The 25741-nt window shown below is 39.7% G+C and overlaps 4 protein-coding genes across 4 annotated transcripts; 2 read left to right on the top strand and 2 right to left on the bottom strand.

Annotated features, from left to right (window-relative positions):
* The first annotated feature begins 3360 nt into the window (after positions 1-3360).
* Positions 3361-5520, top strand: LOC115755488 (monooxygenase 1-like). Its single transcript, XM_048273493.1, has 5 exons — positions 3361-3587; positions 3680-4393; positions 4474-4642; positions 4936-5164; positions 5366-5520. The coding sequence occupies exons 2-5, from the start codon at positions 4350-4352 to the stop codon at positions 5518-5520; spliced, it is 597 nt and encodes a 198-aa protein (XP_048129450.1). The 5' UTR covers positions 3361-3587; positions 3680-4349.
* Positions 5521-8613: 3093 nt separating this feature from the next.
* On the top strand, positions 8614-11147 carry LOC115755487 (monooxygenase 1-like). The gene is made up of 6 exons (XM_048275204.1): positions 8614-8715; positions 8835-8981; positions 9518-9571; positions 9652-9820; positions 10131-10359; positions 10560-11147. The coding sequence occupies exons 1-6, from the start codon at positions 8636-8638 to the stop codon at positions 11087-11089; spliced, it is 1209 nt and encodes a 402-aa protein (XP_048131161.1). The 5' UTR covers positions 8614-8635; the 3' UTR covers positions 11090-11147.
* Positions 11148-13888: 2741 nt separating this feature from the next.
* On the bottom strand, positions 13889-14759 carry LOC115755516. Its single transcript, XM_030694954.2, has one exon. It carries the CDS (start codon positions 14578-14580, stop codon positions 14116-14118), a length of 465 nt encoding a protein of 154 aa, XP_030550814.2. The 5' UTR covers positions 14581-14759; the 3' UTR covers positions 13889-14115.
* An 886-nt stretch (positions 14760-15645) lies between these two features.
* On the bottom strand, positions 15646-23563 carry LOC115755514 (probable magnesium transporter NIPA4). The gene is made up of 9 exons (XM_030694951.2): positions 23036-23563; positions 20279-20335; positions 18256-18346; positions 18026-18186; positions 17778-17905; positions 17544-17681; positions 17064-17156; positions 16430-16535; positions 15646-16343 (listed from the first exon to the last, which is right to left on the bottom strand). Exons 1-9 carry the CDS (start codon positions 23172-23174, stop codon positions 16240-16242), a joined length of 1017 nt encoding a protein of 338 aa, XP_030550811.1. The 5' UTR covers positions 23175-23563; the 3' UTR covers positions 15646-16239.
* Positions 23564-25741: the final 2178 nt, after the last annotated feature.

Here is a 25741-nt window from a genome sequence, read left to right as displayed (position 1 = left end):
ATTAAATGGAATTAGCTTATATTATCATTTTTTAACCAAAATGTTAATTAAATGAAATTAAAACATAAAAAGAAGGTATTTATAAAAACACAAAAAAGAAAAGAAAATAGAAAAAAATTTATTTCTTTAAACTGGTCCGGTCCATAACCTCGGAACAAAGTAGCTCGCCTAAAGGAGAGGCAAAAAGGTTGGCAAGGGCTCCGCGAGGGTCGGTGACCCCTGCGGACCAAAGGCAAGGGCCCGACGACCCTTGCCTAGCTTCGGGTGAAGGGCCACGACCCTCGCTTGAGATCATTGGAGGTCGTTGGCCCTCGCCAAGCCCCTAGCAACCCTTTCAAGCAATGAGGGCACCGGTGGCAAGGCCTTGCCTGCTGCCTTTGTCTTTTTTAGTATTTTATAAATACCTTTTTTAAATGTTTTAATTTCTCTTGACTAATATTTTGATTAAAAAATTATAATTAAGGCTTAGCCTTATGTTCATATTTTAGCCTCGTCATCGCAATGTAGGAGAGATAAAATATTTTAAAAAAGGCACATCAGTATTTTTCGTTAGTCTAAATGAACATAGTTAACGGAAGGACTCGATTGAATCAATTTGACAATTTTTAAGATTTAATTGCATTTTTTTATAAGTTTTAGGATTCAATTGTACTTTCTTGATGAGTTTTAGGACTTCTAGTGCACTTGTCCCATAATTTAATGAGAGGAGCCTTTCTTTTTCCAAACATAAAAGTTTAAAGTTTTTGTAAGCAGTAAAAGAGACTTAGCCACCGCCACGATTCGAACCAGGCGGGACAATCGGGGCACGGGGGGGAGCACGTATCCCCTCCTTTCCCCGGGTTTCCCCTCCCCCGGGCGGGGGGGCGTCCCCCCCAAAAAAAAAAAAAAAAAAGAGACTTTAGCTCATTTAACACATTTAACTTTGATAAGAGGAGCGTATTTTCGGCAAATGAAAGATTGAGATTTTGTTAAGTGAGGGTGAAAATTGTAGGATATCCTTTAAAGTCTCAATCTAATTATAAAGATGTTTATTGAATTGTAGACTTTGAATTGTAAAATGAACTAGGAACAACAGTTATCCATAGAGAATATTATTTCAAAATATCGATAAATCCATGGTGATTTGTAATATATATGCACACTAAATTTCATTAGGTTATACAGAGTGGAAATGCATTATTCTCATTGTAAGAGTAAAAAATATAAAGGGTTAATAGTACAAAAAACCTCTAATTAGTACAACGGTGATAAATTTAGTTTGAACTAACTTTTGTCCACCAAAAATCCTAAACTAGTACCCTATGACAAATTTATGCCAAACTAATTTTTTGACCATGAAAAACCCCAACTATACACTTGTGATAAATTTATCCCTAATTGTACATTTGTAACAAATTTACCCTCCGTTAGCTTCCGTTAAATTGGGTTAATGCCACAAAAATCCTTAAATTGGTACGGTTGTGATAAATGGACGATGAAAACTCCAAACTAATATGCGTGTCATCCAAATAAGCAATTTGATGATAGAAATTAACAGAAGTTAACGGATGCTGAATTTGCCACAAGTGTATCGGTTTTGATTTTTTTATGGTGAAAAATTAGTTTGTGGTAAATTAATCACATGTATACCCCTTTCCGATTTTTCGTTGTATTAACCAAAGAAAATTATTTTTGTTTTTATTTATTTATTTTGTTCTTACATCTGCTAAAGAAGAATGGTATAAAGAGTTGGCTTCTGACATTAATTTTAAAATAAGCTTACCACTGATTTTTTAAATTATGTCAAGCATTTTCAGGGACGTAGTAATTCATTCTTATAATTTGATAAAGTGCATACATGTTACCTTCATCTATCCAACCGGTCGTTATATTTCATTAGGTTAAGGCTTTGCCTTATCTATTAAGGATATTTTTTTTTCGAAGTTAGGTCCTATTTTATTTCTTGAATATAAGCTCGTGCTAATTATTCTTAATGATGTGCGAAGTCATTTTTACAAGGAAAATTTTCAAATAATGGCTTAACGTGCCCTCATTTTTCTAAAAAAAAAGTGTTCGGATGGGACATTATTTCAAATAAATGTCTGAAGTATCTTCACTTTTTCAAAAGAGTGTTTAAAGTGAATATTATACAAATAGGGGTTTAAACTGGCCAAAGTACACAAAAATCTTCTCGTGGACATGATCTGAACTCTCAGTTATCCTGATCCCAGTAATAAAACAACCATTCTGGACCAAACAAAAGTCAGTCTTAGGAACAATCGCGTGACAAAACCTTCTACCTTAAAGCACAGAAGAAGTTGCAAATCTTTGCCTTTCCGTCTGTTGGTGATAATTCTTGCTATGCCTGGCAAGATTGTTAACTGGACTGTCCTCTGATTTTTGCATAGTAATATTACAAGATAGAGATCGAATCCCGAAAGATAAGCCGGGAATAGAAAAATGAAAGTAGGTATTCATTGTCATCAGCAAATCCAGTTGGATGCTAATGTATGAGGAGTAATTGACAGATCTCATCTTTGTGATGAAGAAAGGCATTTAACAAAGAGGAAAAAAGGAATTTTCCTGACAAAAACTGGTTCGCACATGATATGGATTATGGACTCAGACTATATGCACCGGATTCGTGTAAAATAAGAAAGGCAAGGAATGAATGAATGAAGTCATGCCGCCTTTGTTATGATTTTCCTTTTGACAAGTGATGCCACCCTTTCAAAGGTGTTGCAAAATGATCTTCCAAATCCATGAGATTACTAGTTAAGGTGACAGTAAGCACTGCCAAAGGAGCTTAAAGAAACGGGGACGACGACTACCTACTCTAGACGAAATTGATTTTTTCCCATCAGAGATCGATATAAGGGAGAAGAAGACATTCGGATGAGATGCCAAGTCAAGAAGAAGTGATTGATCTCGAGTTACTGAAGTTTTGATGAGACCTGGAAAGATTTACTTGATATGGTACGCAAATATGGTAATATTGCAATGCAGAGAGAGAGAGAGATCAACACAGGAAGAGTAATGTGTTGGCTAATGGTGATTAACTTATCAACAATCATCATGGACTCATCAACCATGAAAGCTTAAGACAGGTGTATATGACATAAAATTCCTGGTCAATTTTCTCATGCTGAATAGAGCAGCAATTCAATGCTCCTGTTGATTTCAAGAGAACAGACGGAAAAAGATTATCCGTGAAGATCGGAAGGATGAGAGAAAGCCTCCGAACACGTCACAGACCACTATAAAGGCAGCCATAACTTCAATGACCAGGGAATCCAACAAAGAGTCCGAATGTACGGAGCAAAAGCACGGTTTTACTAGCAAAGCAGCACCAAGTCTATTATTCAACAAGTAACCGTCTTTAACAAGTGAAGAGTTCATGCAACTTTTTTACTATGTTTTTTAGATCACAATGGGTCTCATGGAGTCGCCAATTATTGCATTACAGATAGACCTTGGTTGATGTTTCTTGACAGCTAGTCAAAGTTTTCTCTCCAAGTGATAGAAAAGATGAATGGAGCTGAAGAGAGAGACATTGTGATTGTTGGTGGGGGCATCTGTGGCCTTGCCACCGCTCTTGCTCCACACAGGTTAGTTTTTTCTGCGTTTTTACAGAGTTTTAAGTTCATGCGAAAAGCTAGGGAAGTTTATGATATGGCGTTCTTCTGAGGATGATTTACAGGAAGGGCATTAGGAGTTTGGTCTTAGATAGATTGGAGTGTTTATGCGCAACCGGAGCGGCCATGACCATTTGAGCCAATGGATGGCATGCCTTGGATCATCTTGGAATAGGATCAGTGCTTCGAAAAGACTCGTTTCATATTGATGGGTTCTCTCTCTCTCTCTCTCTATTGCATAATTATTTTCATGAGTCAGATTGGTCTAGGAAGTGGATTCTATTGGAATATGGCATGTTTCCTTTAGATGAACAAATGTTTTTGTTATGCTTGATCAATATGCAAACTCCTCTGAACTTGTTATGTCATGCTTGATCAAATGAGAAGAGAATGGAGAGATACTCTCTGGTTGTTCACAGATCATTGGCTCCCCATGAGCTCTTGTACTACTCGTATCCGGCTTGATCACGATGGCCAAAACTATAGTTGATTTTGGCCTAATATTTTTCAGCAGTCGATGTTCCTTTTGACAAATTTCCATTGACTAATCATTCTTCGTTGATATTTGAAATATGAATTCCTTGATCAATTTTGCCTCCCCTGCCCTTGCCCCATGAGAAAAATCATGACCAGGGTCAGCTCATTTTAAAGGAAAGCTGTATAACAAGGCCATGGGTGTAGTCATTTTTGTCACAGCCGCCCCTAACAATAGTTAACAAAGACAGATTCAGAAACATGATGCTTGATCGAGGAACAATGCTGATAAAATCGCCACTGAGGTCCGGCATAAACCCTTTGCAAATTCTCTGTGAAACTTGAAGCAACTGGTAGTGTTAATATTTTTAGGCACGTTTTGCAGCAAGGGGGAAGGACAATGCATAAAACGGAGAGATCTTGTTGAAGCTTTGGCCAAGGATCTGCCTCAAGGAACAGTTCGCTTCGGATGCCGCGTGATCTCAGTGAAATTGGACCCCGTGACTTCTTATGCAGCTCTCGAACTTCAAAATGGGATTGTCATAAAGGCCAAGGTACTATATGTATCTTGTTTTTCATTACAAGTTATATAATTGGTAACGGCAATGCTGCAAATGTAGTGGACAATCTCCCCAAACTGAAATCCTGATGCGACCTGAATGTACATGTACTTGATCTGCATATGGTAACTCCGAAGATAATATGTACGTAAACTGAGGTCACTATTTTGTACATGTCAACAAGTTTCTTCCATAGATTTGGTTCCTCTGTTAATTCAAGAAAACCAAGAGTTCCATTCTTTCTTTCCAGGTCTTGAGAGTTAACTTTTCTCCCACTTATTTGACAGGTTCTGATAGGATGTGATGGGGCAAATTCCGTCGTTTTGAAATATTTTCGCATGAAACCAACAAAGTTTTCTGCTACATCTGCGATTCGAGGTTTCACGAGCCACCCAGAAGGTCATGAATTCAAAAACCTCTTTATAATTCCAAGAAAAGAGCAAGTTTTGCTTGGAAGAGTACCCGTCAACGACACATTGGTCTATTGGTTCGTAACTCGCCTTTGGAAATCTATAGGTACAGTCTTTCTATGTCTGCAATCTTGCTTATTTTCGCTAGCAAAATCTGAATTTAACAAGCAAGGAAAGAAAAGGAAAATAACTGAGGAAAATAAGCAGTAATTAACAGACTAGGAACTCATCTAGAATGGTGAAAATAATACGTCAATCTTTTTAGGACCGTGTGCTTACTCGAGTTACTGTCATCTGTATCGTGCAGACTCGGAGATATCAAAGAACCAAGAGTTGATTAAAATGTCGAGCCTCGAAACAACCCATGATTTCCCAGAAGAGACGAAAGAGATGATGGTCGTTATCTTGCTTGAGATTCGGTTATCGTGCCCCTTGGGATTTAATGCTAGGGAGCTTCAGTAAAGGAACCGTAACGGTAGCAGGCGACGCATTACACACGATGAGTCCGTTCATAGGCCAAGGCGGCTCGGTGAGTCTAGAAGATGCAGTAGTCCTTGCGAGATGTTTGGCACAGAAAATTTCGGAATCTGACAGTAACGCGATATCTGAAAAGTGTACCATGGACAAATATGAGAAGGCGCTCAATCAATACGAGAAGGAAAGCAGAATGAGGCTAATTAAACTGTCCACTCAATCTTATCTTCAGAACAAGACGTTTGAAACTTCGTCCATGGTTGTCAAGCACTTTTGCATTGTGTTTATGGCTGTCTTCTTCAGGGATTCGGCAGGTCACAGTCAGTTCGACTGTGGCCACCTTTAAGACCTATCCGACCGGCCGTCTTCAGTCTGAGTTACAAGAGGGACCTGGATTGACATCCGAACGAAGAACGAACCACAGTGCAATAACAACAATGCCTTCATGATTTACTCTTGTCTTCCACAATTTGAGTGAAGCAAAATGGAAGGAGCCAAGAATAGTAAGAAAGACGATATTGACTGCACTTTTCTTTTGTGAACTAGTGTTTGCAGCAAATTGCAATACCGAGACTCTGCGCACTGTAGAGCTTCTCTGTAAGTTCATCTTTTATGATCAGGGAAGTGGGTTAGGTGACAACTGTAAAAAGTACAGACAATCAGACACGTAATTGCTTGTCGTCCACACAAAAGCATTGGCAAGTCTGGCGTCTGGGACGCTCTCTAGGATCAATTCAGAATGATCAAGGAAGAGATCAGAAAGCTAATTCGTTGTTACCTAGGAAGCCCTGTTTCCTTTGACCCTGTTTTCCTGCAAACTTTATGTTTCACTACTCTTCATGGAAAGAAGTATTAATCTTGGAGGTCGCACCAGCCCCCTCAGTGAGGGCAAAAAATAGGAAAAATTTTCAATTGATTACAAAATATTTAAAAATTAAAAAATAGGAAAAATTTTCACTTGATTTTTTATTGCATAAAAGTATTTTAGTAATATTATTTTTATTTTATTTACTAATTATTTATTATTTAATTTTCTTTTTTATTTGATATGAAGTTTTCATCTAGTAACATATACGTGTGAAAAGCTTAAAATAGGTTGAATATGATATATAGATTTTATTAGAATATTAGTACGATTTAGTAGTATGGGTCAAAATGGGTCGGATCGGCTATGGGTCCCGCTATGAGTCGGGTCGGGTATGGGTTATTGAATATAGGTCAAAACGGGTTAGACGGGTCAATATGAGTCGGATCATAATCGACCCGACTCAGACCCGACCCGATCCACCCATTTGACGCCTCTAGCCCCTTAGAGTCTCATCCGATGCAAGTGAACGAGATGATTTGCGCGTATCCATAAAGATTAATCAAGATAAAAACGTCCATTTCCTTTTGGCTTTAATGAATCCGCTTTTCTTCGAGTGCTGCACCAAAGCAAGCATACAGGACAGGATGATTATCATTGTTCTCGCTGATCCCTCGACAAATTGTCCATTAGCTTAGCTAAGGGCCATACACGTCCTGTCGAGACTGAGCACAGTCAAAGGTCACTCCATGTGTGAATATTGTCCGGATTCAGACGTCCAACATGAGGCCGGCGAAAATCAAAGGAAAAAGGAAAGAAAAAGAAAGAACAAAAATATATATATATATATATATATATAAAAAAATCAAGAAACTATTATTATATTATTAGAGAAACATCCACGTTAGCTTCGAATGATGACCGGTGTCTACATTAGCGATTTTTAATCAAAATTGGCCGAATTAATTAAATTAACACAAAGATAAAAGATTTAAGATTGAATTGAAATTAATAAAATAGGTTTGGGATTTTTTTTTTTTGGGTACTTTTTACCTGTTTTGTATGCTCTGGCCTCTCTTCATAGGGCAGCGGACAAAACAGCAGCTACACTATATGTACTATATATGCATATTGACCATTGCTTTTTAGATCCTTAGCCGACATGTTTGACCATTTCTCTTTGGCCAATAGCTGGCGCCTTGAAAGATTCTAGTCCTCTTCAAAGTTGGAATCTGTAATTAATGTTCTCAAGCAAAAGTCGGTCAGGACCAAGGTACTTTAGTAGTATGGGTCAAAATGGGTCGGGTCGGCTATGGGTCAGCTATGAGTCAGATCGGGTATGAGTTATTGAATATAGGTCAAAACGGGTTAGACGGGTCAATATGGGTCGGACCATAATCGACCCGACCCAAACCCGACCCAATCCACCCATTTAACGCCTCTAGCCCCTCAGAATCTCATCCGATGCAAGTGAACGAGATGATTTGCGCGTATCCATAAAGATTAATCAAGATAAAAACGTCCATTTCCTTTCGGCTTTAATGAATCCGGTTTTCTTCGAGTGCTGCACCAAAGCAAGCATACGGGACAGGATGATTATCATTGTTCTCGCTGATCCCTCGACAAATTGTCCATTAGCTTAGCTAAGGGCCATACACGTCCTGTCGAGGCTGAGCACAGTCAAAGGTCACTCCATGTGTGAATATTGTCCGGATTCAGACGTCCAACATGAGGCCGGCGAAAATCAAAGGAAAAAGGAAAGAAAAAGAAAGAACAAAAATATATATATATAAAAAAAAATCAAGAAACTATTATTATATTATTAGAGAAACATCCACGTTAGCATCGAATGATGACCAGTGTCTACATTAGCGATTTTTAATCAAAATTGGCCAAATTAATTAAATTAACACAAAGATAAAAGATTTAAGATTGAATTTAAATTAATAAAATAGGTTTGGGATTTATTTTTTTTTGGGTACTTTTTACCTGTTTTGTATGCTCTGGCCTCTCTTCACAGGGCAGCGGACAAAACAGCAGCTACACTACATGTACCATATGCATATTGACCATTCCTTTTTAGATCCTTAGCCGACATGTTTGACCATTCCTCTTTGGCCAATAGCTGGCGCCTTGAAAGATTCTAGTCCTCTTCAAAGTTGGAATCCGTAATTAATGTTCTCAAGCAAAAGTCGGTCAGGACCAAAGTCCAACTCGGTCTTTCCTTGCTTTATTATATTAGGTGTCGACCCCAACAGGTTAGTTCGTCGAAGTTATTCTCCTCAAGTCACGGAAAAGATGAATGAAGCTGAAGAGAGAGACATTGTGATTGTGGGTGGGGGCATCTGTGGCCTTGCCACGGCTCTTGCTCTACACAGGTCAGTTCTTTACCTTCTTTTCCAGAGTTTTAAGTTCAGGTGAAAAGTTTCGAGATCGTTTGGAGTAGTGACACCAGGGAAGTTTATGATATGGCATTCTTCTGAGGATGGTTTTACAGGAAGGGCATTAGGAGTTTGGTCTTGGAGAGATCGGAGGGTTTGCGTGCAACCGGAGCGGCCTTGACCATTCGAGCCAATGGATGGCGCGCCTTGGATCATCTTGGACTAGGATCAGTGCTCCGAAAAGACTCGTTTCATATTGATGGGTTCTCTCTCTCTCTCTCTCTCTCTCTCGCACTCAATGCCATTATTCTGTTCATGAGAGATATTAGTCTAGGAAGTGGATTCTATTGGAACATGGCATGTTTCCTTTAGATGAACAAATGTTTATGTTATGCTTGATCAATATGCAAACTACTCTGAACTTGTTATGTCATGCTAGATCAAATGAGAGGAGAATGGAGAGATAATCTCTGTCACAGATCGTTGTCTCCATATGAGCTCTTGTACTACTCGCCTTCGGCTTGATCACAATGGTGAACCATCGAAATGGAGTTGAATTTGTCCTAATATTTTTCAGCAGTCGATGCTCCCTTTTAGACAAACTTCCATTGACTAACCATTCTTCCTCGATATTTGAAGTATTCACTTCTTGATCAATTTCGCCTACCCCGCCCTTGAGCCATTACGAAAAATCATGACCAGTGTCAGCTCATTTCCAAGGAAAGCAGTAACATGGCAATGGATGTAGTCATTTTTGTCACGACCAGTCGCCACCTTTTACAATAGTTCCCAATGACAGGTGCGGAATCATGAAAGTCGATCGAGGAACAAAGCTGGAAAAATTGCCACTAAGGTACGGACTAAACCCTTTGCAAATTCTCGTTGAAACTTGAAGCAATCCATAGTGTTGATATTTTGAGGCGAGTTTTGCAGCAAGGGGGAAGCACGGTGCATAAAACGGAGTGATCTTGTTGAAGCTTTGGCTAAGGATCTGCCTCAAGGCACGGTTCGCTTCGGATGCCATGTGATCTCAGTGAAACTGGACCCAGTGACATCTTCTGCAGTTCTAGAACTTCACAATGGGTTTGTCATAAAGGCCAAGGTACTATATGCATCTCGGTTTTCATTACATGCTATATAATTGGTAACAGCAATGCTTGTAACTGCGATGCTGCAAATGAAGTGGATATATCTTCCTAAACCAAAATCCTGATGCGAATTGAATGTACGTATACTAGATCTCCATATGGTAACTCCTAAGATAATAGGTATGTAAACTGAGGTCACTGTTTTGTACATGTTAGCAAGTTTCTCTTATATATTTGGTTCTGCAGTTAATTCAAGAAAACCAAGAGTTCCATTCTTTTTTCCCAGGTCTTGAAGAGTTTCTCGTTCTCCCACTTATTTGACAGGTTCTGATAGGATGTGATGGGGTAAATTCCGCTGTTTTGAAATATCTTCACATGAACCCAACAAAGTTTTCTGCTACATCTGCAATTCGAGGTTTCACGAGCTATCCAGAAGGTCATGAATTCGAAAACCTCTTTATAATTGCAAGAAAAGAGCAAGTTTTGCTTGGACGAGTACCTGTCAACGACACATTGGTCTATTGGTTCGTAACTCGCCTTTGGACATCTATAGGTACAGTCTTTCTATGTCAGATCTTGCTTATTTTCGCTAGCAAAATCTGAATTCGACAAACAAGGAAAGGAAAAGAAAATAACTGAGGAAAATAAGCAGTAATTAACAGACTAGGAACTCATCTAGAATGGTGAAAAGAATACGTCAATCTTTTTAGGACAGTGTGCTTACTGGAGTTAACTGTCATATGCATCCTGCAGATTCAAAGATATCAGAGAACCAACAGTTGATTAAAATGTCAAGCCTCGAAACAATCAAGGATTTCCCAGAAGATATGAAAGAGATGATAAAGAACAGCGACCGAAGTTCGTTATCTTGCTTGAGATTCAGATACCGCGCCCCGTGGGATTTAATGCTAGGAAGCTTCAGTAAAGGAACCGTAACAGTAGCAGGCGACGCATTACACGCTATGAGTCCGTTCATAGGCCAAGGTGGCTCGGCGAGTCTAGAAGATGCAGTAGTCCTTGCGAGATGTTTGGCACAGAAAATTTTGGAATCCGACAGAAACACGATATCTGATAAGTGTGCTATGGACAAATATGAGGAGGCGCTCAATCAATACGGGAAGGAAAGGAGAATGAGGCTAATCAAACTGTCCACGCAATCTTATCTTCAGAACAAGATGTTCGAAACTTCGTCCATGGTTGTAAAGCTCTTTTGTATTGTCATTTTGGCCGTCTTCTTCAGGGATTCAGTAGCTCATAGTCAGTTCGACTGTGGCCACCTTTAATAGTATCGGGCCGGTCACAGCTCGTGTCTCTAGTCTGAGTTACAAGAGGGACCAGTTGCCTTAGAGGACAAGTTGTAGATGTCGATCAACCACCTAGTTGTCGATTTAGAAGTTTGATGTCGATTAAGCTGCCCAAAATGGTGAATAAGTTTGATGAATCTTGAATGTGTTATAGGTTTCAAGAGTCAAGGTTCCTATTTCAATATCAAGTTTAATCTTAGATATATTTACGAGTCATTTAATAGCAAAAGCAAAAGTCATATAACAAATCTATAAAAAGACAAGTCTTGTGATCATTTATTTAAGGTGAAATAAAAAGATCTATTCGTCTCATTCTCTTCCTTGAGTTGTGGGAATTGTGAGTATTTCACCTTCAAATTATCTGGTCAAATTGATAACAGAGCTGTAGTTATTATTATTATTATTTTTTGTCTGGTCCTATTCTATTTTACTGTGTGTGCTATTCTATTCAACATAGTTGTAGTTATGGCCTCAACAAACAATCAACTTCCACTACAATACCCTTGTCTTACCAAAGAAAGTAGCGAAGCAGACAAAAATTTAAATTTGGTGAATGATGCAGAGGAAGTTCTTTTATTAGCATTCAAAGAAGATGAAGGTGGACAAAGTGATATGCGGTACTTGGACACTGGTGCAAGCCATCACATGTGCTAATGAAAAGAGATGTCTGCTAAATTAGATTAGATAATCAAGGGGAAAGTCTCAGTTATTAGTAATTCCAAAATTCTTGTTGGAGGCAAACATTGTGATTTGTCTAAAGAATGGTGTACATCAATTTATTACTAATGTTTATTATGTGACAAAAATGTCAAGCAATATCTTGAGTTCGGGACAGCTTTTGGGGAAAGGCTTTACTATCCACTTGAAAGATCTTAGCCTTGTGCTAAGAGACCAAAATAATAAACTGATTACAAATCTAAAGATGTCGAAGAATATGATGTTTACTCTCAATATAAAAAATTAAAATGACTTTATGCTTGAAGGCATGCGTGGATGATCCATCATGGTTGTGGCACTTGAGATTCGGCCATCTCAATTTTTGTGCACTCAATTTGCTTTCCTACAAAAAAAATGGTTTATGGCTCACCACATATTGATCATCCTGATCAATTATGTGAAGGGTGTGTCCTTAGCAAGCATTCTAGAACTAGCTTTCCAAAGGAAGCAACTTATCAAGTAAACAAGCTACTTGAGTTGATTCAGTTTTATGTGTGTGGTCCACTCCTTAGTCATAAATCATCCATAGTCTTGAGTATATTTTTTGAAAGAAAAGTCAGAAGTGTTTGATACTTTCAACCAATTTAAGAACTTATCTAAAAAGGGAAGTGGCTATTTTTTTTAAAGCTACAAGAACTGATCATGGAGAAAAATTCACTTCAGCCACACTCAACAAATTCTGTGAGAATCAAATTATTCGACGCTTCTTGATGGCTCCATATTTTCTCCTCAACAAAATGGCGTGGCTAAATGAAAAAAATATAACCATTCTTGACATGATTCGAAGCATATTGATAAGCAAAAATTTGCCTAAGAAGCTTTGGGCTGAACCTGTCATGTGTGCAGATTCATCTACAAAATAGATGTCCCATATATGGACTTGAAGACATAACTCCACAAGAAGCATGGAGCGGGAGAACACCTCATGTTTCGCATTTGAGAATTTTCGTAAGCATTGCCTATGTTCATGTCCCGAACCAGAAAAGATCGAAGTTGGAAAACAAGAGTAAAAAGGTCGTTTTTATCGGGTTTGACTCTTCATCCAATGCCTGTAAATTATTTGATCCTAACACTTTTAGAATGTATAAAAGCAAATATGTCAAGTTCGATGAGAAAGGCACGTGGGAAGACGCAAAAGTTGAAGTGAATGGTGATTCCAGCTAAATGGAGTTGAAATATCACTCACTACCTTCTTCTCGATTATCTCCTTTGAGTCCATCACCACTAACTTCTTCAAATGGTCTTCTTGTCGACCACACAACCGTACTTTTGCTCATAGATCTCTTCTCCGATCACTATGCTTAGCAAGTGGTCTTAAAGCTGACATAACTCTGAACCGAGTTACAGAAAGGGAATGCGAATTGAACTAGCGAATGAGGGCAAACTCAAAAAGGAAGGAACTTTAGACATTGCCAAAAGGGAACTAGAAGCCTTAGTAGGACACCACTTAATCTTTGTTCCCTAGCAAACCATGTTTCTTTGCTCTGTTTTCCTGCAAAAATTATGTTTCGGTACTCTTCACGGAGGTGATATCCATCACCTTAGAGTCTTATCCGATGCACGTGGATGACATGATTTGTGTATATCCATAGAGATTAATCGAGATGAAACGTCTTTTTTCCTTACAAAAATAATGGATTCGCTTTTTTTTTTTCTTTTTTTCTTTTTTTGTAGTGCTGCTCCAAAGCCAGCGTATAGGGCAGGATGATTCTGATTCTTCTGGCTGATCTGTTGGCAATTGTCCATTAGCTTAGCTAAGGGCTACAAATAATCTGTTGAGGTTGAGCACTGTGGAATCTCTCTTTCTATAAATGTTGTCCACGGTCCAGACGTGTGAACAACTTATGTGCAAAAGAAGCTTCAAAAATCTCCAAAAAGTAAATTCTAAGAATTCCTACCATTTTGGGGAAGTTAAAAGTTTTAACCTAAGTCTAGATAATGCAACATTACTCATGAATTCTGGGATTGATCTTATGAGTATAATGTCCGAAGGGGGGGAAAAATGCTCTGGACTTGGCCGTAAAGAGTCCTTGTTTATATTGTCAGGGAGTAGAGAAAGATGCCAAACATAAGCTTTATCAGCAACAAACAGATCTAAAAGAATCTAGATGTGCAAACAACGCATGTTGATTGCTTTGTCTGGTGCTCCTCTTTGGGCATCCCTTAAAATATACCCGAAGTAAATTAACAAATTAGCTCCCTGTATGACAAATTAGAGACAAAATTACAAGGCAAAGAGAGAAAAAAAGGGAATTGAATTATTCAACCCAGAGGAATCTTCAACGGGATCACCATGGGCATGGCTTCTTCATGGAACCAGGCGTGTTGTGACTGTGATGCAGCAAGAAGAGCTTCTTCAACACCTTGATCAGCACCACCACACCCGGGGGCGGTGTCCTCTTAGCGGACACCAATGCAACATTAGCCCTCGACACTGCCCGCGCCTTGGCACCCCCGAATTCCTCAATGTCCCTTGACGACGACGTCGAGGCCGACGACCATGACGACACGGGATGCCTGCAGCTCCTCGGCAAATCCTCGTTGAAGTCCTCCCACAACATGTCCATCCTCTCCTCCTCCTCTTCACACAGGCCGCCAGCTTCGCCGAGGACTCCCTCGTCCGAGCCCTCCGAGGACGATCGGTCTCGGAGGGGAGGCGCCGGAGGGGGCGACACGGGCCAAAGCGGGGGCGAGCAGATCGAGCAGGTCGATGGGTCTGGGATTCCAGGGAAGCTGAACCCTTCCTCTGCCATGAATTGGGATGATTCTTGGTATGGGATGTGGACAACAAAGAGAGGACTAGAAGGAGAATGATGGGAGGAGGGTATATGGGTTTGGTGGACTAATTGGCCATGAGATCATGAAATTGTAGACGTAGCTCAACTGCTACAAAGTTTTAATTTGTTAGTTTAGTAGTAGGGGGAATCCTCTAGGCTCTTAATTGAGCAATTTACAAGCGAGAGCTATTAATTAGACAATTCTGAAATTGCCATTGGGAAGACAAACGGATGGCTACCTTCTAACCAACGACAAGCATGGACGGATGACAGCACCAAAATTCGTTTGAACGGTGAAAAAAGAAAGAGAAAAAAGATGTAAAAATAAATGACATCTTATCCACCGCCGGATTGGTAGGGATGATTATACTCTGATATTGATTTTTTACTGCTTTCATTTCGTGAACGTGAAAGAAAAGTATTTGGGTGTGCCTTGTGGGGTCGATCACGTCTCCACCGAGAAAGCGACGGCCTCGAAGTGTTACTTACTCCCATGACTTGCAAAGTGGACTTTTGGAGCGTTACTGAAGATCGTGTCGTCAGATGAGGGTCATATGGAGACGTGTTTTGCGTCATTGTACATTGTCGGATGACCGGAGGTTCGGGAGATTGCTTGGACTCAGGGTGAAACGCCTGCCTAAAGCCGATCCATCTGGTCATGACCGATCATCGCTGTGTAAACATAAACCGGATCGATCCTAACCGATATACAGCCAATCTTTCAACCCCGATCCATTCGAGGCTGTTTCACCAAATTGAAGCGCCACACGCATATGTAACAAAAGGACATGTACAGGAGGGAAGAAAAACCAAAAGCCAACTATGAATCAACATCGATCCAGAAGAAGCGTTTTGAACGTTTTTGAACGTCTATCCATTCTCACGAGTCATATTATTCTTAAATTAACCGTGTACTCAGCGTAGCGTTTAGGCTATGGTTGGGAGCCCTTTCCTACATGCAGCAGAGGAAGCGTGGTAGGCAGCAGTTCATATAACAGGATGTGGTCCTTTGACACATAAGATACTGTGGAATTGAACAACATAAGTCGAAACCCAGCTCTTCTGATAGAATTAAACTTGAAATGAGCTAAGAAAACTAAAGAAAGAACAAATGTATGCTTAAGGCCTGACTTCAGAAGTCCAGAAACAAGAACTAAAACGCAATGTAGCATCTGCAGCATCACAAGCGCTATGGGCTTCATCAGTTAAATGCTTACCCCTAGCACCAGCAGTGGCTGTTCAACATCTATTTCCTCGAGAAGGCTCATCAATATAGACAATACTCCTGTCATCTGACAGTCGACCAAACAAAAAAAAAAAAATTCTAGTTGATAAAACTCAATCAAGACGATTCCACTTTCTCTGCAAATTTGAGCTGGAAATACAAGTATACAAGAACTCTGCGCTTGCTATTACAATGCGAATAATGTTTCCAGTAAAAGCATCATGTGGAAGCTTTTTTAGGCTCATGACCGCTGCCATGTGAAACTTCAACGTATTGACTGGACCCTTGACAAAGAATTTCTTCTTTCTTGGCCATCATTGGAATCAAATGGAGGGTCATCCAAAAATTGGACGAAACACAGGACAGCCTTATATTCTTACCCAAAATGTGTTCAACTCCAGGGTAAACAGCTATGAGGATCTCAAGGACTCAGCTGAGCGTAGTGGAATGCCTTCTAGGTCAAAATTATCATCTTCCGTGATCTTAGAATGCCGTGAGTTTAAAGATGGTGAGCCTGCAAAATAAGCAGCACAACATTAGCTTCTGTTGCTTTCTGTTTGAGAAACAATCCAAAGCTTCTAAAAATCGATGAGGACACACCATCCACCATGTCTTTTGTTCTGTGGAGAAGAAAAGTACCACCAAGGATTGTCACAAAACCACACATCTCCGTCACTATTTGAGTTGGATTTTGCCGGTCCCAGTCCTGTTGTAGATTTTTTTATATATAATTAATTAGTACAGTGACTGACATTTAAGTAAAGCAAAAGTCTGATATCAAGGTAATTAACCCTATGATGAACTACCTGGAAAACAAACTATCCAAAGTCTAGCAAGTCATACTACTTAATGTCAATGCTTCAGATGACATTCAACTAGCAAGGAGATTCTTTCCTCAGTCAAAGTCGTCTCTTCACAGAATGACAACAGAACTTAGAAATTTCTTCTTATCCCTTCCAAGATTAATATATACTCTCTGATGGTCTTACAAGAATCAAAATCCACCACGAAAACATCTTCTATGACACATAGATAATAAAATGGTTAATATAGACTGTTTTATTTTGGAATCTGTCCAACACGATTCCAAAGATATCTCACATGATCCTTTTTATATATGGCCACCACTGAAGCCAAGTTGATGACAAAAAGGATCCATCAACACAGTTATGCAAGCATCAAATGCCATGATGCACACAACAGATACGCAGAGAAGATAACCCAAATGTTTTACCTTAAACATAATTACGCTAGCCAAAATAGTTAGTGACGTAAACATCACATAGTATATTGGTGATACAACAGCAGTATTGAATGTATCAAGAGCCTGCAATGATAAAAGAACTAAGTAAGGTTAGTCTTTCACAATGAAAAAGTCAAACCAAGTCCATGAACAGTTACATTAAGCTATCCGATTGGGCGGTAGACAATAAGAGAAAAAAGAATTTGTGTATGAACTATTTATCATAGCAAGGATCAAATGTAAGCAAATAACAAGATAGAGCTCGAAACAACATCTAGCGAGACTTGGAGCATTAAGTATGAACAGAAAAGGACAATTTACGTATAATCATGAACTCCTAATATTCTGTATTTCTCCACCACCTCAAACAGAAATTATATTAAGAGCTGCAAGCAAAAAGTTAGCATGTCAACAAGGCAAGATTCATGTTTCCAAATTTGAACAATTGCATGAGCTCTAGATCCGCGTTACCTTGTTCAGATAGTTCATTTGAGTGATCACACAGGTACCCACAACCATGATAAAGGCCCATGTTTGAGGATATATTAGCTGATTCGTTCCTGAGAATGTTAACTTCAAAGCTATTCCAAGCGCTTTAACGCTCATGACCTGCAATTAGCATAATACTGTTGAACAAATAATAGCAAAGTAAAAAAAATATAAAATTTGAACTTGGAACACAGAAGAAAACAGCTGGTTACATACTGAGAGCGACCCCACAAGTGAACACACACCAATATAGACCATCACGTGTGTTTGTCCATACTGTGGTACAAAATGGACAACGAGTGTGAAGACTGCTGCAATTACCAAAGTCGCATACAGTAGAAAGGCTGCAATAGATTAATTTTCAAGCATGAAATACAGCAATTGATTGATATACAAAGAAACTCACAACTAGATTTTTGTACGAACAGACAAAGGAAAAGTGAAAACACGATCTGCTTGTATACCTGGCTCTGTAGCAAGATCCCACACTTCCGCAACAGACTCAATTTCCCGCTCTGGAGGAGCATGAAGTACAATCGTTGTTGATCCAACAACACATAGTATACAACCAAGAACGCCAAAGATATGTAGCTTTTCTCTTAATATAATATGTGCAAGTGCAGCACTGCAAAAGATGTCTGAATTAGCATTCAAGAGAGTTTCAAAAGCTTGGTTCTTGATAAAACCTACTTGCCTAATTATAATACTCAGTGCCCCAAGAGGAGTGACCAGGATTGCCGGCGCAAATGCATAAGCTGCAAAATTCGCAATCTCTCCCACAACCACTGCATTGAAATCATCAGCAGTTTAAACTGGCTGCACCTAACAACTGAATGTATTCAAAGAGGTTTCCAACTAAAGAAAGATCGAAGAAGAAAATTTGTGCCAAATAGCATAAAAGAGCGGAAGCATATACCATTTAGTCCAATATTCAAGAGATTCAAGAAAAAAGCAATTAGATAGGTAGACCATAACAACTTTGTTATGACGATTTTCTGCACGATATTAAAAAGTAGATTAGGAGATCTAACCTATGAATGAGCACCCCAAATTCTTCTGTGCCCAAGAGTTTCAATCTATTAGGAAACTACTGAGTATTAGTTCCAACTAGGGCAACTACCGATCAGTTTGACCAGGACGCAGATGCTTATGCTCATAAAATATTGTCCCTCTAGTGTCCCCATCCTGAAGTTACACTAACCTGAAGTTGGACAATAACAACTAACAAGCACTTGGTTATTGGAGAGGTTCATCTACACTCATCTTCAATGACATGAAAACTGGATTGATCAATTCAGAATGTTCCTAAAGTTGTAGAAAGCCGAGACAAATAAAAGGCTAAATACATTTCATATGCAATTGTGTACGGGAGCCCAGTGAAACTATGCAGACAGATAGCATTTTATCTAAGCTGAGCCCAGCAAGGAATTCATTCTTAGATTCTTCTACAATGGGTATCTCAGAGTGCTATGGATGTAAAAGCCGACTGGGCTTTTTAAGGGGCCTATACATCTGAATTGCATTTTCTTCAGTACAATAAGACCCTAGCAAAGCATATTTGTTCTCCTGATAAACTAGAGATCCTACTTATTCTTCTTTATTGGAGCTCTGTCACAAAAATGTGATTACTTTCATGCAGGATGTCAAAGGCCTTCTCATTCGTCAGAGGCGTCAAACTCGCGACACTGCAGAGTTGCCCAACCAAATTGAAGTTCTATGCAGCCGTACCACAAGAAAGCAGCAGCATCAGTTCAACTTATAAGGATATCTAATGGATTAATACACTTCCATAGTAATTAAAGGGCAAGTTATCAGTTTGTTTGGCTCCAACATACATTTTCAGTTGTTAAGAGTAGAAGTTTTCGAAAAAATATTTTTTCCTTGAATATTTGACGTCCTTGAAAAGTATTTGTTACAATGTTTTCAATATGCAAACTCGTGCCTTTCATTGTTCTCATCCTAACTATGACTCAAAATAAATGAAACATGTAAACTATTTCAGCTTTCTTCAAATTCAATTTAAAATCCACTCAATGAAGCCTAGTGTTATTATCAGTTATTTTCTCGCCCAAAGTTGCTTTAGAAAATTGTATTTGAAGCCAGAGGCTTAAGCCAAAGTGAGCAAAAGGAGGCGCACAAAGCCACTTAAAGAGGCACTCAATTTCCACATTCACAGCTCTTTGCACTTTATAGGATTCTTACCAAATTCATTCCAAAATGAGGCCTTGAGAATCCTACTGTGAGAAGAGGATCTTAATTGCAAACCATGGAGATATTATCCATACACAACAAGCTTGCAATCACCAAGATCATCTAACAAAGCTAAAAAAACCTTAACTCTCATGTACCGCACTTTCCATTCCAGTTACTATTTCCAACCACTTCCTTTTAAGCAAAGTACAAGTTCCTTTACAAAGCAAGATGGAAGTGCCTGCCAACCAATGCTTCAAGAAACCTTCTGAAGCCCACATTATCCAACCAATTTCCATGTGAAAACCAGAATTTGTAAGAATTTTTAGAAAAACAAAATCAAGAAAGGTAGGATCATCATATAAAAATATTTTCACCAAGTATTGGCTTTTGTTGAACTTCACGACAACAATCCTAATACATGTCAGGCAGTAAAAAAATCTCAGCGCATGGACCACAATTTGATGGTGCAAAATTAATTCTTCTAGCGTTATGTTTTCAACCAGCAGAGACCAAGAAAAGCTCACTTGTAATCATGCCGACCCACCAAAGAGGCTCATACAGATAAGAATAACCCCCAACACCTGCAACAGATAACTGTCTGTTAAGTCTTATTTAACCAATAATTCACATATAGCACATCCTTTTAATGGAGCGGAAAAAATGATTCAGAAACTACATCAGGATGCATATTCGTACATTCAAACAAATAAATAGTAGGAAGCTACATGAAAGAACATATTATTCTACAGCTGAAATGTAAGCTGTTGCTAAAACAATTTGTAGCTGAACCATGCTAGCTATAGGAAGTGTCAAAGTCCACTTTGATTTCCCGCAAAAAAGATTACGAAGCTAAACTTCTTTATGAGACCAATCATACATCGTTGATCTAACAATGTTGACTGCAATGATTTTTGAGCTCAGGAATGGTCAATTCTCTCCATTAGTTTCTGTCCTCTCCTTTACTGTACTCGTGGCAATTTATCCCTCAAAAAGCTATTTCTTCGAATCTTTTACCAAACTCCGCTTTCCTTTTTTGTTTCTTTCCTATAGAACCCGAAAACCTAATTTTGGGCCAATCAGATCGCTTCAGGTTTGATTTGGCAAGGAGCAAATCTTCCAACAGAGAAACGTCATTGAATCCATATTACGACACTAATGATGCGATCAAAGCATCAAAGATATTAACCAACAGGATAGCTGTGAGCATACTAACAAATCTGCTTTGCAGGTAAAGGATAATTTGGAAACTTTTGCCCAAAATAATAATTGAAGATCGATGTAGAATTTGTGATAATCAATCTGCTTCCCAGGAACTGCCACTTTCTTAAGAGCATTCATGATCACCTAAAGCGTACACAAGTTCCACGAGTCATCCATACTGTCTATAGTTCACACCTCCAGGCTTCAGCATATAATGGCAAACTCTTCCATAAAAATTAGAACAGTCAAGACACTGGCAATGCACAGAAGATGGATCTCCTTCCTACTTATTTGTAAAACAAAGAAGGTAATAACACGAGTTGTCCTCCCTGACAAAAGTTCGGAGTGTCGAATATAACTTTCAAGTTTCAAGAAAAATTTGATCACTACAGCCCAATTGTGAAATTGAATCACAATACCAAAAAGAGGGTGTTAAGAGAAGAAAGAAGCCTTAGGCTTCCACAGGGAGATTATAGAAGGAAGGATACCCATCCACTTTATGGCCAAACAAACAGGAGTTTAAACTCCAAGAAGGGAATACCTCCAATTTTGCAAAACTAACACAGGAACAAGAATAAATGGCGCAAGAAGCAACCTTTGCACTCAACTATTGCCAATATTATGTGAAATGTCACAGAATTGCCTAAGGACTTGAATAACAGCTCAATCAGGAACGCCATGTAACACCACAGAAGTACCTAAGGCAAAGCACTAGTAACTCCGGAGAAGACAACCTGTATCCCCAGTTGGATGGGATCAGTAACATCTGCACATTGGCAGATCTAAGCAATTGACCTTCACAAAAGGCCTCATTGTTCTTTTCTTTTTTAAAAGTGCCATAATTTCCTTTCCATCCCAGCACATTGGACACGTAAACTATCTTTCAGGGACAATCTTTTGCGGTCCAACGCAGGAGATCACACCAAGTTCATGCTTATTCAGCGTAATGCAGGAGTTGCTTCCTCCATCTTACAATATTTGTGAGGTTCCAATAAAACAACTTTCCAATATGTTTCTAAATTGTCACCTCAACAGACATCCTGCAAGATAGTCACTTATCAAAATCACCAGCAACATGAAAGCCAACACCATAAACATACTCTCTTCCAACCACAGCTGGAGAACCATCATATGCATTTGAGCACCTCCAAATCCCTGTACAAGATGCCAGAAGACTTAGACCAAATTCCTTCAGCAGCAGCCCCAACTTTCTAGAACCAAATTTCTTCAGCAGCAGCCCCAATTTCCCTTACTGCCCTAACCCACCCCCACGCCCACCCCCAGCCCACAAAAAAAAAAGGAAGAAAACCAACGTGTGATAAACTAACATGAACAATATATCCTGTATTCAAATCACATTTCCTCTGGTACAGAAGTGTGAATATAGAGCTATAAGTAAAAATCTTTTCAAGCAACGCAGGAATAAGTAGCTTCCAGCAGCTGCCACAGCACAAAAATGAGCAGGACTCAAAGGAAACCAAAAAAAAAAAAAAAGAAGAAGCAAACTTCTGGCACCTGTGGCAGGATCAAGCCATTTGAGAAGCCGCCCTCAACCAAACACAGAACAGCAACTAGAAAGGAGCAAGGAAGAAAAAAGAAAGAACTAGATTTGTTCCTAAGTTCAGTGGCAACCTTTGCAAGATGCATTCCATACAAGAGCTCAGATCAACAAATGATTTGTCAATTAACTTATTCCAGACATGTAATCTGTAAAAGCGACCACAAAAGCAAATGTGCTCCATAGCGTAACCAGTAAGAGACTTGCTTCCCCAGTTTTAGGGCTATGAAGTTCACAGCAACCTTACACATCTGAACCGAACGGAGATCCCATAAAGAACTATCAAATCATCCACTCAATTCACACACATATAAAAATCCCCGGTAAGCATGCCACTTAATTTCATGCAAAACCCCCTGAAGTAACAAAAACCCTAAGTGCCAAAGAATGAGCGACACTCAAGTAAATCCACATCCGCACACCACATTGCAAACAGAGAACTACCGCAACGAATCACATACCAATCGAAACCGAACTCAAAAGCCCTCCAACTCAGAACCCAAGCCAAATCGATGGATCTTACCTGCCCTAACACCAGAAGCCCCAGCTTTCTTCAAGCCCTTCTTCTTGACGATGAAGCTGGCCCCGATGAACAAACTGGAGGAAAGGGCCAACACCAGCCCCTTGATGTTGTCCGAAGACATCCCCTTGTACGAGTCCATGCCTGAACGAACGCCAAAGCTCCCGAAATCCCACCGAAACCCCGCAACCCTAGCAGTTCCATGCCCCGAGATCCATGCAAGTGCAACCCATTGTCACTCTCTTCTAATCAACATCGTATAATCGCCGCTGAGCGCCCAATTGTGTCCCCAATTGTGCCCGCGCGGTACTCCAGTAAGGGCGTTCGCGAGCGAGAGAGAGAGAGAGAGATGCGATGTTGTGAGATCTGAAGAGGGGAAGATACCAAGCGAAGAGAACGAAGCAACGAGCTCTTCGAGCTGCTAAAGCTCTTTCCTTTTGAGATCCCGATGCGGAGAGAGAAGGAGAAAGGAAAAAACACACAGTGGTCGCTGGGAAATCGACTCTTTATATAAATCGGTGGAAGAGGGACAGAAGAAAGTGGAAAGAGACAGATACGAACTGCAGGAGATAACCCCGCAATTTCGGTTTTTGCATAAAATCGAGAATTGCAACCTAAAATCCTAAAGCCCTGCCTGCCGCCACTCGGATCACAGAGGTCGGCTTTCCGTTTTGCATGTTTCCCATCGAGTCATCGACCAAAGCACAAACTTATAACAAAATTTCTGTACGATCCCACGATGAACCAACCTGATGATGATCGATCTCTTCCCGCACTTGTCCAAAGGAGAAGTCCTAAATCTCTTCGCTGGATTCGTCGCCCAATTTCTCCCTCAATGCAACATGGAGAGGCACCCGATGACTTGGGTTAGGAGTGTTTTTGAGTCTCTAAATGATGCACGCGCCTTGAAAAACGAAAGGCAAATCATCAAATCGTCCTCAGCTAATGTAAACATTGCCGCGATGGCTAAGGCCAAAGGAGGGCCAGATGCATGATTGCCTCATATTTAATCGTAGGAGGCGAGCGGTTCTCGGTCCGGTCCTATTCGATTTCCCTCAAAAGCTGGGAACCGGATTGATGGCCCCGATTCTCAATTTTTGAAACCGGAAATCGAACCAACCATCCCCGAGAACCAATTTGGTCCGATACTCGGGCGGTCCAATGGAATCGGTAAAATATCCAATAATTGAGGAAAAAGAATACCAAATGAAGCAACAAGCCAATTTCCATACAATCTCATTTCATTTGGCCTTGTATTATGGTGATTTGTGAACAATGAAATCGCAATGCAAGCAGAGAAATCATAGGAGCAACAATTGAATAAAGAGAAACAATAGGGTAAGGACAAAACAAAATCCAAAAATTAAAAAATAAAATAAAATCGGACGGTCCAGTCCTATACCCCTAGAACCGAAATCAAATAGCCACCCTCCGGAATCGAAAACCGGACCACCGGTCGATCCAACTTGCTCACCCCTATTTACTACGAGTGTGCATTGGTCCCAATCAAATTCAAGAACCGGATTAGACCGGACAGAACCAACCAATTCGGGTGGTTTATGGAGGGACCGCTAAAGTTTTCAGTTTCATGCAAGGAACCGAACGCAACAAATAGACCGGCAATTAGTAAATTCTTTTTTTCTTTAATTGTTGAGAAATTCTCACATGTAAGGAACATAAGAGAGAAAAAAGAAATCCCTAATTCTGGAACCAAATTGAACCGGACCGGTCTATCCTTTTCGGTTCCATGATATGGTGGGCTAATCCTCGGTTCTACAAATCGAGAATTGACCATGCCCGATTCGGTTTCAAGCTCCAAGGTTTGTTCCAAGATGGAAATCGATCTACCCTAAAACCAATCGTCCATATTATTTAAGCGATTTATCAAACACGTGTGTACTTTCATGACACGATTCCTTCAACTACTTTCATGAATTCTTTCGCTTTTCGCCTTTTCTTTCGAGTGCTTATTAGGCTTTATGGTGAGATTCATTGCAATGCCTTTGGGTGAGAAGATGTTAAAATTGCACACTTTATGATCCGGTTTCAATTGATGTTATGGCTTTAGGTCCTAGATTCTGACCATGGCATGGGCGATCAATTCCAGCCCGATATATATATATATATATATAAAAATCGATGTCCTTAGCTATTCCTCGGGAAAGACTAGCACAGCAAACCACTGCCATTGCCTCTCACTTAAATCATAGGTGCTCAGCTGGAGAATCGAACCTGGAACCGGTGCGCCCTAACCAACTAAGCCACCCGTGAGTGGGTCAATCTGTTATGCTTATCCCTTGAAAATGGGACAAAAACGGGGCAACATAGCCTTCGTTTGTAAAAAACTAGGGGTGTCAATGGGTCGGATATCCATGATACCTAGCCCAACGAACCTAAATGAACCCGTCCTCAACTCCGGCCAATACCCAAAATGCATATTACTCAAATCTTCAAGTGAGTTCAGGTTTCAATGGTTGGTTTTGTTTTTTTTTAAATTATCCCAATTTGCAAAAAATGAGCCCTAACCCTAAGCTGTGCGATCGAAACTCCCAAGCCCGCCTCTTTGAACCATGTCAAGTCGAAATCCATGATCTACACCGATATAAAATTGGAACAGTTCAAGTACTTATTGGAAATTATTTTTGTCAAGCAACAGTACCCGTGAGTTGCTACATGTTATTGTTCTCGTGTCACTTTCTCTGTGCTCTC

Source organism: Rhodamnia argentea, chromosome 2, assembly GCF_020921035.1.
Source record: "Rhodamnia argentea isolate NSW1041297 chromosome 2, ASM2092103v1, whole genome shotgun sequence".
NCBI lineage: Eukaryota > Viridiplantae > Streptophyta > Magnoliopsida > Myrtales > Myrtaceae > Rhodamnia > Rhodamnia argentea.
Note: the sequence above shows the minus strand (reverse complement) of the source record. Positions and strands in the feature narration are given on the sequence as shown.